At 44.4% G+C, this 13,280-nt stretch overlaps 2 protein-coding genes across 3 annotated transcripts; both read right to left on the bottom strand.

The window, feature by feature from the left end:
- Nucleotides 1–7,598: 7,598 nt before the first annotated feature.
- Nucleotides 7,599–9,157, bottom strand: LOC146295335 (ladderlectin-like). 2 transcript variants are annotated; one of them, XM_084697141.1, is made up of 6 exons: nt 9,017–9,157; nt 8,809–8,890; nt 8,355–8,482; nt 8,094–8,228; nt 7,887–8,001; nt 7,599–7,819 (listed from the first exon to the last, which is right to left on the bottom strand). In XM_084697141.1, exons 2-6 carry the CDS (start codon nt 8,861–8,863, stop codon nt 7,749–7,751), a joined length of 504 nt encoding a protein of 167 aa, XP_084553267.1. In that variant the 5' UTR covers nt 8,864–8,890; nt 9,017–9,157; the 3' UTR covers nt 7,599–7,748. The 2 variants fall into 2 exon arrangements, with proteins under 2 accessions (XP_084553267.1, XP_084553268.1); XM_084697142.1 differs by having other exon boundaries at nt 9,051–9,069.
- A 1,318-nt stretch (nt 9,158–10,475) lies between these two features.
- Nucleotides 10,476–12,202, bottom strand: LOC146295334 (ladderlectin-like). Its single transcript, XM_084697140.1, has 7 exons — nt 12,161–12,202; nt 11,988–12,063; nt 11,822–11,869; nt 11,441–11,643; nt 11,122–11,256; nt 10,908–11,019; nt 10,476–10,823 (listed from the first exon to the last, which is right to left on the bottom strand). The coding sequence occupies exons 2-7, from the start codon at nt 12,046–12,048 to the stop codon at nt 10,756–10,758; spliced, it is 627 nt and encodes a 208-aa protein (XP_084553266.1). The 5' UTR covers nt 12,049–12,063; nt 12,161–12,202; the 3' UTR covers nt 10,476–10,755.
- Between the last annotated feature and the right edge of the window lie 1,078 nt (nt 12,203–13,280).

Raw genomic sequence — 13,280 nt, 5'->3', positions numbered from 1 at the left:
TATATATATATATATATAGATATATATGTATATCTGTCCATACGTAAATCTATTTGTGTCAGGAAAGAAAAGTGTGTGTGTGTGTGTGGGTGGGTGTGTGTGTGTGTGTACGTGCCTGAGCAACCTAACCCTCCCCCGAGGTTGGGGCGTTCTTGAACAGACTCTGGTTTGTCATTGTTGTATTCGCCCCTCACATCGCCTGAAGCCTTGTGCCAAGCTTACTACACACACACACGCATACACAGATATGAGATATTCAGACACACACACAGATGACAAAAGGTGATAGGGACCCAGAAGGTATCATATCTTGGGCTATCATCTCCCTGTCAGACTGGCTAATGGCTAGCTAGCAATAATAGTGTTAGCAGTTAGCATTTATCTTGATTGTTGCTGGTTTAACCAATTATCTGTCAGCATGTGTGTGTGTGGATGGTTGAGGGGGGGTAAGTAATGGGGAGAAATCAGGAGAGATCGTGATGAAGAAATGGAGGGGTGAGGGGATGGATGGGGGGATGGAGGGATGGGTAAAGGGAAGGTGAAAGGGACAAGCATGTTGGGGTGAACATAGATGTTTGGACACCTCAGTCTGAATGGGTGGTTTCCTTGACTTGGGGATCATGTGTGTGGATGCAGACTATGGCGATGAAGGATGTAGGAGGACATGAGAGAGGGAACGAATGTGAGAGAGGAGAAGATCAAAACAGAGAGCAGGGGAGAAGAGGTGAGAAGAGAGGAGAAGAGGAGAGAAAAAGAGAGGAGAGATTGTAGAGTGACGGACAGGAAGGTGAGGAAGGATAACATGGCTGATGGATGACAGGGGGGCGAATTGGGGAAAAAAACGATTGGAAAAGGTGAATAATGAAGAACAATAGAGGAATAGCTACTGCAGTGAGAGAGAAGATGAAAAAAGGATCCAAGAGAGAGAGAGAGAGAGAAAGAGAGAGAGAGAGAGAGAGGGGGGGGGGAGGAGAGGAGGAAAGAGAAAGGAAGGAAGAAGAGGTAGAGAAAAGAGGGAAAATCCCTCTCTTACACACTCACCCGTCTGGCCCCCTGCTCCATGGACCGATGCTTAGCTCCAGCACGGTTAGCGTTTAGCAGTTGCCACGGCGGCAAAAGAGAAAGAGAGAGAGACCCTCATCCGAATGGCAAATGGACAGACGGCGATTATGAGCGTGTGCACCAGCGCCGGGAAAAGAGAGAGAGCGAGCGAGTGAGCAAGGCAGGCAGCAGTGGGAGGAGGGATAGGGGGATGGGAGAGCGCGAGTGTAGGAACAGAGAGGCGAGAGGGGGGGGAACAGGAGAGAGAGGCGCACAGACAGAGAAGTCTCATGTCCTCATGAAGCCTGAGTCCCAGCCTCAAAACCAACCTATCTCTCTCTCTCTCCTCCGTCTCTCGCTCTCCTCTTTCTCTCTCTTCTGTCTCTCGCCCTCCTCATTCTCTTTCTTTCTCTCTCTCCCCTCTTTCTCTCTCCTGTGTCTCTTCATTCTGACGTTCTATCCCATACAAATGTCAGCTGCTGCTATTCTTTCATACCCTGCTGTCTGTCAGCCCAGAACATCAGCACACACACACACAAGCAAGCGAACACATCCAGCATGGTCACACAGTAACACTATACAAAAGTGCTCTAACGGGCAACTGGATCTAACCACACACTGCAAACACATATACTGCAAACACATACACTGGTGTCTGGAATCTTCAGTTTGGTTCACACACAGAAATACATGTCACAGAAAACGCACACACAGGCTGTATATATTGTTTACATCAGAAAAATGAGTGCACAAGTGACTGTGTGTGTGTTTTCAGAGAGGATGAGGGGAAAGGGAACGCCTAATCACGTGGGAGACAGGCCTCATAAACCTTCTGCTCCACGGAAGTGTTAGGAAACATCCCTCTCTATAAATTACCTTCACATCCCTTCTCTCTCTCTCTCTCTCTCTCTCTCTCTCTCTCTCTCTCTCTCTCTCTCTCACTCTGTCTGTCTCACATTCTTCAAGTGTCTTTGACTTGGCTTTTGTTTCTTTGTGTAAGTGTTGCCCTGTGGGTCATGGTGGTCATGGTGGTGGGTATGATTATGGAGTGTTCCAACATGCAACATACGATCAGGCTTCAGCTACCTTAACAGATCATCAAAGTCATGTGAAAACTCAAACTCAAAACATGTCTCTACACACCTTTAAGAAAATGTAGCTGAGTCTATATTAATGCAGACCACGTGTCAGAGGAAGTATGACTGTGTCAGAGGAAGTATGAGTGTGTCAAAGGAAGTATGACTATGTCAGAGGAAGTATGAGTGTGTCAGAGGACGTATGACTGTGTCAGAGGAAGTATGAGTGTGTCCGAGGAAGTATGACTATGTCAGAGGAAGTATGAGTGTGTCAGAGGAAGTATGAGTGCGTCAGAGGAAGTATGACTACGTCAGAGGAAGTATGATTGTCTCAGAGGAAGTATGACTATGTCAGAGGAAGTATGATTGTCTCAGAGGAAGTATGACTATTTCAGAGGAAGTATGACTGTCTCAGAGGAAGTATGACTATGTCAGAGGAAGTACATGTGTTTGTTGGCCTGCGTATGGAGGAGATCCTATTTAATGCATTCATGTTGAAATACAGCATGATAGAAGCTGTTTGCTAACCGATTAAAAACACTCCAAGGACAGGATGGAGACCTGTACACAGCATAACACACACACACATGCTCTCCCACTGCTCAAACAAACTCATGCGCACAACTCTGCACACACACACACACACAGACACTCACACATGCACACACAGTTTGACGTGTGTGTCCCCTGCCGGAGGGCGGTGTGTTCTCTCCTCCTTTATCTGCATGTAAAACTGCAGTGTGTTATCATCCCTCCCTCCTCCTCCCTCCCTCCCTCTCTCCCTCCCTGTCCTCCCTTTCAGGAGGCGTCTGTGTGGTCCTTCTGTTCACGCCAGGCAGGGAGGACCAGGCCAGGGGAGAGAGGTACGGAGAGAGGAAGAGGGAGAATGCAGAGAGAGAAGCACATGGGAGGAGAGAGCAAAGAGCCAGCGCAGGCAGAGAGCGAGGAGAGAGAGAGTGCACGAGGGAATGGAAGACAGGTGCGAGAGAGAGAGAGAGAGAGAGAGAGAGAGAGAGAGAGAGAGAGAGAGAGAGAGAGGGAGGGAGAGGGATGTGTTGGCAAGGCAGAGAATTGACATTCAAGCCTGTTACCATCCGTCGCCATTGGAATAGTGATCAGCAGCTCAACATTCCACTCACATAGCCTCCACCATCAATGAGGGAGGGAGAAAGGGAGAGAAGGAGAGGAGAAGAGGGAAAGAAAACTACGTATGGGGAGAAACAAGGTGAATAACAAGGGGGGTGGAGTGTAAGAGGATGGAGAGGGAGGGAGAAAGAGAGGGAGAGAGAGAGAGACAGAGAGGGAGGAGGGAATGCAACGAAGGGGCAGTGATGTAGAGGTGGGGAAGGGGGGGATGCAGCTCTGAGTATGACGAAGAAAGATTTATGGTTGCACACATGAGTGCACTCACACACTCACGTGGGGGTACACACACACACACACACACACACACATGCGCACGCATACAAGTGTGTGCTCACATACATGCCCAAGTGTTTGTGAGCACACATGCATGGACCGTGGGAAAGGCACCAGGTTATAACCACAGCCTAGTTTGCATGGACACACACAGACACACACACTCACTGTTTTCCTCTCTCTCACACCCACTTTCCCCACATAAATACACGTTCTCTGCTCTAGTCAAGCAGCTAAAAGGAGAGTCCAAATGGCGTGTCATTTGCATAATCCGGGGTCTCCTAAATTGAGAAACATGATCTGGGTAGGAAACTGAGTAGGTGAGAGAACTGTGCGAAAACCCTAAGAAGAGGATCAGTCTTCCTCATGTTCTGAAATGCTAACGTGAGCAGCGGTGTCCTAGCTAAGTGATGGTGATGAACGACCAGGCAGAGGGATGATTCCGCCAGATAAACTCCTGCTGGAGGCCGAGACAGCCAGCTCGACACTGTCGCAGTACGAGGTGTTGACACGGGGGCAGGAAGGTAGGGCGACATGCTGCACGCGCCATACCACCACGTCAAATGTCACACACACCCGGGCACATGCTCTGTCTCCTCTCCCTCTGCCCTTTGTCCCTGCCTCTGCCATCTCTTGCACCTTCTTTAATTCTGTCTCCCTTTCCCTTTCTTCTACTCAAACTGTCTCCCTCCATGACTCTCCCCCTCTCTCTTTCTCCATTTCTCCTCTGGAATTGAGAGAGTATGCCAGACTTGAGACGGTCTGGCTCCAAATTCCACTTGTCAAGGACCTACTATTACTGGATGTGGATGTTGGTATGTTGTGTCCAAGCTGAAGTCCAGGTAGACGGAAGGGGCACCACCCTTCTGAGAGAGAGAGAGAGAGAGAGAGAGAGAGAGAGAGAGAGAGAGAGAGAGAGAGAGAGAGAGAGAGAGAGAGAGAGAGAGAGAGAGAGAGAGAAAGAGAGAGTCTGTATCTATTAAAATAAATGACAGAGAACCACAGACATCCACATTAAAGCTCCAAGGTAAGATCAGACCCTGGATCCATTTCTGTCTCATAAGCCTGGCTCCAGAGGTCAGGGGTCAGGTCTGACTGGCATTGACCACACCATTAGGCCCTGGCTGCAATCCACACTCAGCTGCCAACAGCCGCTACCATCCGTCTGTCTATGCCTCCATCCCTGCATCTCTCCATCTCTCTCTCTTTCTCTCTCTCCATTCCTCCCAGGTCCTTCCTCCTTTCTCTTTTCGATCAGACATCTCTCCATCCTGTCCTCTGCTGCGGTCACAGTAAAGGATGAAAGGAATGAGCAGTGGAGGGAGAGAGGGAGGGAGGAAAGGAGGAGCTTTCTTACATTATTTTGAAGCCCCCTCTCTCAGTGTCTCTTGAGCTCTTGTAGCTAAACTGGGGTGATTCACACAGCCTTCATCAAGTTCCTAACTATCACTCCACCAAGGGGGAAAACGCCTCTTTGTTGACCGTTAACATAGTGTGTAAAACCATATAGATTTACAGACAAATTACGTCAAGGCAAGTACTTAAGCGATTGGCCTGAGTTTATTGTCTTGCCAATAAAAGCCATTGAATCGTGGGAGGGAGACAGATTACAGCAGACTCTGTCTGTAAAAGAAGAGGCACGTTAAATAAAGTAGAAAGGGAAAATTCCCCCCTTTCACGTTTTCTCGAAATACAAAAGATCTTTTGAGAGCCTTGTACATCAAACAGAGTTTGACAAACGTGTGTTTGATACTGTTTCCAAGCCTCTGTCTAAGGTAAGTGGTTCGGAAGGGGCTGCTGTGGCCCTCATTCATCATCCCACGGATCCATTACATTCATTTAGGCCTTCCCTCCTCTTCCCTTGCTCCCTCTCTTTGCCTTTCCTCATCACCGCCCTCCCCCCTACTCCCTGATCCCCCGCTGTGCTGCCCCTCCTTCTTTCAGAGTCTGGTTCTGCATCTGACTTCATTACTGTAATTAGGAAGCTATGCTTGGTGACCTTAGATAGGTCGAGGAGGGAGTTAAAGTGAGGGAAGGGGGGGGGGCAGAGAGAGAAAGAGAGAGAGAGAGAGAGAGAGAGAGAGATAAGGAGCAGAGAGCAGACTCCTTGTTGAGTGGTCCATATGGCTATAGGCTGGTGTATGGATGGGTGCATATGCAGGAGCACAGGCATGCTGCCAATGGTAGTAAGACAGACGGAGTCTCTCTGATTCTCGCTCACACACACACACACACACACACACACACACACACACACATACACACACACACACACACACACACACACACAGTCTTAGACCAGCACCTCTAAGACAGTTCTGACACACAAATAAACACAACGACCCAGCTGTGTGTGTTAAACTGTCCTACTGGCTGATGCCAATGCAATCAGAGAGCGCCTTTCATGAAAGTTAATGAATCGTATCTCAGTGTCATTACTACAGTAGCGCCCACACTCACATGCCAGTAAATCAGCAGCATGGAGGAAGGGTGTGCTGTGTTTCTGCTATGGTAGCTGTGTTGGACTCCCCGTGTGTATGAGGACCATAAAGAGGACCCCTGAACCTACTGAACCAACCAGTCATAAATGACAGTGGAATGAAAGACAGTCTTGGGCATGTCACAACACTGGCCCTACCTATAAGCCCAGGTTACTGTACAGAGAGGCTGTTTCCACAACGGGAGCGTTCATGTTTCTGTTGATGCATGGTCCATCCGTTGAGGTGTCATCTATATGACAAGACCAATGTGTCATTGATGTCCCCTTAAACACTTGCAGTGTTGACCATTCACTGGTGGTTATTTGGCTGCCTATGTGGTCAGAGTTTGATGTGTGAGAATGTTAAGTGTAACTCAAGATATACTTGCAGCCAATCACATGCCAGAAAACTGGCATACAAGATACTGCACTGCTGATGGATATCTGTCACAGCACGGCATGTAAAACGAAATATCACAGCTGTTCTTAATGACGTGTAATGCATTTAAGGATAATTTATTTGTGAATAATGCTTCAAGATTATTTAGATGAGTAGATTCTAGAATAGTATAAGCATTTAAATAACAGTATATCCTCTGTACTAGGTTGAAGTCACTCATTTAAACCCAGTACATCATGACTGCCTGACAATCTGGCACTCATGCACCTCAGCTCATCCTCCCTCTCCCATTGAATGGCCGGTGATGGATGAAGCTGGTAGGCTGACAGACTGGAGCTCACAGCACATTAGCCAGCCCCTAGGGGGGTAGTTGGGTGTGAAACAGTCAGTGTGAATTGCTCTCTCTCCATGGCTCCCACTGTGCTCCTCTGCGTTCGTCCTCTGTCTCTCATTCACACATCGAGTGTGATATTTTTAAGGCTAAAACAGATGGCAAGTTCACTGTTGGCAAAGGACGCTTACACACACACACAATCCGCAGACAAAAAACTGCATCTCAAAATGGATTACACTTGACACCCTGCACCAACTGGTAAATGCTGAGCCTGTGTGTTAGCACGACTAAACTTGACCTTGATATAAGGCGGGAACTGTGGATAAACCAAGGAGTTACAGGTGTTGGTTCTGCTGTAATGAGTCAATAGGTAAATCCAAGTCCTACTACCCATCAACAAGGACATGGCTCAAACCATATATTTTTTACAATTAAATACTTCCTTGGGAGAATTGAGTTGATGGGAGCGTATTGTAACAAATACAACACAACTCGCAACCTAGCCATGCCAGGTGACCCGGAAGGTGTTTGAGGGGCAGAATGTGCAAACAAAACTCCAAGGAGACCACTTTATTTTTAATCCTGTAAAAGCTTTGGCAACAAGTCTTGCCAGTATACCGGGCCAGGTTAGATTTTTTTGTCTGATTAATAAATTAAGGCAAACATTGGCAGTCAAAACAGCATAGGCTGTTTCTAGGCAACACATCTACGTGGTGACGGCAGACAACTCACACAGCTAGGTCATAAACGGAGTTGTGCCTGCCTGTCATGTTACCAAACCATCCACGTCAGTGAAACATGCAAGATACAATGTCTCCCTCTAGTGTGAACGGCACTACAAGGCAATAACTTGTTTCAGCACTTTATTAAATTAACCCACATGGCATTTGTTTTGAAAGACATTACATATAGGACAAGTCACAGTACACAATGTAAGGAGACTGCTCATCTTTTGTTGTCTCAATTTGAAAGAACAATTTGTAATCAGTGTGTCAAGAGTTAACAGAGTTTGAAGGAGCAGATGAAGCCGAGTTCCTGGTCACATTGAGAATCGTTCCATTTGTATTCATCTGAAGAACAATGGCAGTAATCAGACAAGCACAGGGACTGAAATAGATCCAAGTCAATATACCTTACCTCCCCAGTTCATCACTATACATGGTTCCCTGCTGCCACCATAGTTGTTGGGCTCCCCAGCAGCCCAGGCAGAGTAGTCAAACAAGGACCCATCGCTCCAGAACCACAGCCGGTTCTGAGAGAGAATACAATTTAAGGTCAAGAAAACAGGCATCAGTACGCTACGCATCCCACAGCCTATGGCACATCCATGAATCCAATGCTCACCTGACAAGCATCGGTACCTCCAATCCATCTCACGGGGTGGCTATTAAGCTTGCTGCTGACCAATTGCTGGAGGAACGTGTACTCACTTAAGCTGTGCACAGAGGCTAGGTTAGCTCCCGAACTTAAACAAAACTGCTGTAGTGTTAAGAAAGAAGAAAATATTGGAGCCTTGACAGGAAAAACAAATGACCAGACCCTGTAATCTGGTATTTGATGCAAGAACGCACAAACTGCCTTGTTTACTTGGTAGCCCATAGTTACCTCGGCACCGACCCAATTACTTGGAGCAGGCACATGCAGGTAACAGCGTTGTCCATTTTTGGTCCACTCTGGGGGACAACGGGGTTTTAATATTGGTTCAGACCGTTTGTTTCGGTCATTCTTTTCTCCTGAAAAGGAATAAAAATAGGTCAACGGGAGGTCTCCGAATAAGGAGATTGAGCACCGGACAGGGTACCGACTAGTTACGTAAAATGGAAGTACTATTAATTTGGTAGATTAGCCTACAGTACTGGTCGGGTGTGGATTTTTTTTAAATTAACATTGTCACAAGACATACATCTTTACAACCATGTGTGGAAAATTGCTTTCTGCGGTTTAATGAATGTTTGCCATGGTGCCAAAATCATTAGGCCTACATAAATGGATGCTATTGTAGTTTTCAGTAGGCTACGAGTTAGTTTTAAACATAGGCCTAACTTCATTGGCCTCTCACCTCTTGCACCACTCTGGACAAATACAGCACAGAGAAAGAGAAGAACGGTCCACATGATCGTTTAAGGGATTTTTAGCCTATCCTAAAATGACAGATTTGACTAAAGGTTATTGCATTTCGTAACGGCCGTCATCATTTCTCAGAACTCAGACAATCCAACCAAAGTCAAATCAACAAACGATCCAGCTAAAAATGAGAACGACATTACCTGTTGAAAGATTGCTGTGTGTTTACAAAGTTACCTTTCAGCAAAGAGAGATACAGGAATCATGCGAAACAGAAACAATCGGACGACTTTTGAAGTCAATTCACTTCATGAGCAACAGCTGGTAGCAGTTGATGGTAATTGCTAAATTACAGGTAGGCCTAACACCCATCAGACATAGAACCAGATGGGGGCGCTACATTCCCAAAAAAATCGTAACAGCCGTCGTCATTTCTCAGAACACAGACAATCCAACCAAAGTCAAATCAACAAGCGATCCAGCTAGAAATGAGAACGACATTACCTGTTGTATTGTCACTTAATGTTGTGGTGTTGTAAGTAGTTAATTGTTTTTTTAAAAGCAGTTTTGATTGTTTTTTGAAATGCAGAAAAGGAGTTTTTATAAATGTTCAATTTTTGTTAATCACTGACTGCATCAAGGGCACTGTGCACTAGTCTCTAATAATTACAGAAAATACAAATATACCATGAAAAAACAAGGCCCAACCAGAAAACAAACATGTATGTTATCAAATGCATTCAGGTGTATGACCATAGACGGTCTCAATAACTGAACTACCAAATATGTATTTGGTTCTGTAAAGGAGTTTCCTTGTGGGGGGAGACATCGGTTCCTTTCCCAGTTACCAATGGGGTTAGACAAGGTGGAATATTGACACCTGTTCTTTTTAATTTGTATATGGATGATCTTTCTAAGACATTAGAAGTGTGTACGACTGGTTGTATGGTGGAGTATAGATGTATTAATCATCTCATGAAGTATAGATGTATTAATCATCTCATGAAGTATAGATGTATTAATCATCTCATGTATGCAGATGATTTAGTTATGTCTTCATATAGTGCTGGCCTACAGCAACTGCTTACAGTCTGCTCAAACTATGGACTACAGTATGACATCAAATTCAATGTAAAGAGTGTTTTAATGATTGCCAGAAGTAAAGAGGACAGGAACTATGCTTTCCCTCTTTTTACTTGTCAGGGCAAGAGCTAAACATAGTTGCCAAAACAAAATACCTGGACCACATCATCAGGGAGGATTTTTGTGACGATGATGACATACAGCGCCAGTGCTGTAAATGAAATGGACAAGCAAATATGCTGGCATGCAAATTTCATTTGTGTACTAAAGAAGTTAAAACATCTCTTTTTAGAGCATATTGTACTACACTGTATACAGCCCACCTATGGTGCAGCTACAGTAAAGCAAAGATAAATAAGATAAATGTTTACCTGTTTTAATCATTGTGCATAGCTATTTGTATGTTTGTTTGTATGTATGCATGTATGTTTTGTATGTTCCCTTTATGTAACATGTGGTATTCAGTATGTCTGTATGTATGTATATATGTGTGTACCCCTGGACGTGAGCAAACAGGTGGAAGTAATCAGTGTGGTGGTAGCGCTCTGAACACAAAATATGCTCTCACTGAATCATCTGTTGGTTTCAACACTTTATTGAATGAGAAACACTTTTAAACAATGCTAAATAAAAGAATCACCAACCAACCGATCTTCTAACCAATCAACATTTTAAGAAAAGGTCCACAGAAAAAAGGGTAGTTTTTTGCTCATTTATATTCTAGGTACAATGAATTACACAACTATAGTATCCATTCTGTGGTTATAACAAACATGATTAAGAATTGATTAATAATTAAGGATGATTAAAAAAAAGATATATTCAGGCTCCATATAGTGCTGCAGCTTTACAAGCTGGTCTAGATTCTTCTGGCGCAGATAAAGCCAAGGGCTTTTTGGCAATATAGATCATTCCAAGCCCCTTTACCTGAGAAAAAATATAAACAGTAATCATTGTTTATGTGTTTGTCTTTGGGAGAAATTGTGTGATTTGTGTGACAACGTGCTTTACCGTCATAGTTGATATTGATACATGGCTCCCGTCGACGGTAATTGTTGGGCTCCTTACGGGCCCAGTATTGGAAGTCAAACCTTGATCCATCGCTCCACAACCACACTCGGTTCTTTGGGAGATTAACAGACATTTGAATGTCAAGAACAGGCTGTTGGAATCAAACATGAACATTTTGATGCCTGTGACCCACCTTACATCCTATCCTTCTTACCCTAACAGCATCTGTCCCCCCAATCCAAGTCCAGGGGTATCTACCAGTCCTGCTTTTGACCAATCTCCGGAGGAAGTTTTGTTCCCCCAAGTTGTGCACAGAGGCAAGATTCCCTTTCAACTGCAAACAGTACCGCTACAGGAGAAAGACAATGTTCTTAGCACTTTTATACGTTTTCTATTAACACATTCTACCAAACTGAAATGGGCTACAGGAAAACACAAAAATTGAATAATATTTATTATTATCTGGGATTATTCAGAGTGTAATATTGTTAATTGTTGTTGTTTTTTTGTTACTGTTCTAGCAGCCTAGTTACCTCTGCATCAACCCATTGTTTTGGTTGGGGCACATACAGGTAAATGCGTTTCCCGTATCTGGCCCATCCTGAGGGCCGCTTTGAACGACATCTCTGCGCCTCCGCCATTTCCTCTTCTTCCCCGAGCTCTTCCAACGCGTCACTCTTCAGCTCCTCTTCTGTGTCGAGGAGAGACGGTGGGTTTCCATCCTCATCCATTTGTCCTAGAAAGGTATAGTGTTACACAGCGCAGTTATTAATGGAAGTCTATTCGAACAAGGAGATTGAGAGCTGCACGAGGGCAGAGACACATCTCACTTGGCCTAAACTGTAACCTTGGCTGTTACACCCATGAAGGACACAGTGTGGACGTATGGATGAATACCAGGTTCATCATCTTACCCAGAGGAAGGTCCTGCTGCTGCACTTTAGCAGACTCCATGGTGGGCTCTGTAGAGGGGACAGGTATGTCATGAGCAGGGACATTGGGTTAAAACTAGGATTGTTGCTCCTGTGCATATTCAGGATGTGTTTTGATGTGTGTATGTGTGTTTGGAGTGTATCTCACCTATTGCACTACTCAAGACGAAGGCAGCACATAGAAGAAAAAGAATGGTCAACTTCGCCATGGTGATGATGGAATCCTGTAAAAAGACAGACAACATAGAAGATTCATTCTAGGGTCATTGCTATCAGAATTCAATTCAACATGTTGATCCAGCTGAGTGGAAGTCTCAGTACCTATTGAAGTGGGAATTGGATTTGTCAACAAGCTTCTGTTCCAATGCAGAGAGTGTTCCCAATATATACTTTGATGACAAGGAAAAACATTAACAAGGAATTTTTTTGTGCAAATGGTAGATTAAAAAGTAGATTGCAGATTGCCTTGTGAAATCCCACACCCTGAACGTTGAAGAATGTTTTCCTTGATTGACCTGCTGTCCCAGGTGTCTGTGTCTCAGTCGTGTCACTTCCCTGTCTTTATCTAGGGGTTGATCAAGTGACAGTTTGACATGCAAAATAAAAATGCTCCTTGAATGTGGCTAAATGATCCACCGAGTATCCTGTCATCGCTCATCACGCATCACTTCCTCCTCTTTCTGGGGTTTGATCTAGGGTCCTTTTGCACCACACACACAACTGACTACCATTGTAATGATTGGTGATTAATAATGAGCATTGCTTGATCTGCTGAATTCAAAGACACAGGTGATTTAGTTAGGAGATAAGTGATTAAGTTCAACTGGCTTACACAGAGAACTATTGATTAGGAAGAAAGTAATTTCAATAACAGACCTCATGATTTAAATATGATTGATAACACATTTCCAATTATCTGTGCATTTCATACTAAAACAGATACATTTCACTTAGGGACTAGATTTTGATCATGAACACATGCATGTTTTTTAATTGCAAGGTTATGTTATAGGTTGCTCAAGGAATCATTGGAGGCGAGGTTCCCGAACCATTTAAATGTCAGATATCATATTTGTACAGGGTTCGATGTTCTCCTTTGTCAGAGAGACATGGATAAACCCTCAATGGTTAGTTTCTATAAGCAAGAATTAGGACTAAGCATAAAAAACTGATTTATGTAATAATACATTTTAATGGTATAATGGGTACAGATTTAATTGAGAGCTATCCAATTCATGGCTGTAAAATGAGCCTGTGGAAACTGTTCCTTGTATTGTCTTCCTTGATAGTCAGAAAGACATAGGTGTGGTGTGTGAACGTGTGTTTGGAATGCATATCACGTATTGCACCATGCAGGACAAAGTTGTGTCGCCTATATTGGGTACAGGGAACTACCTCCACACTGAGAACTTTCCCCTTGTTCACTCAGATACTATACACA

This window comes from Hypomesus nipponensis, chromosome 4 (assembly GCF_054491055.1).
Source record: "Hypomesus nipponensis isolate SF chromosome 4, ASM5449105v1, whole genome shotgun sequence".
In the NCBI taxonomy this organism is placed as follows: domain Eukaryota; kingdom Metazoa; phylum Chordata; class Actinopteri; order Osmeriformes; family Osmeridae; genus Hypomesus; species Hypomesus nipponensis.
The sequence above is the reverse complement of the archived record's forward strand: the minus strand, read 5'-3'. Positions and strand labels throughout refer to the sequence as shown.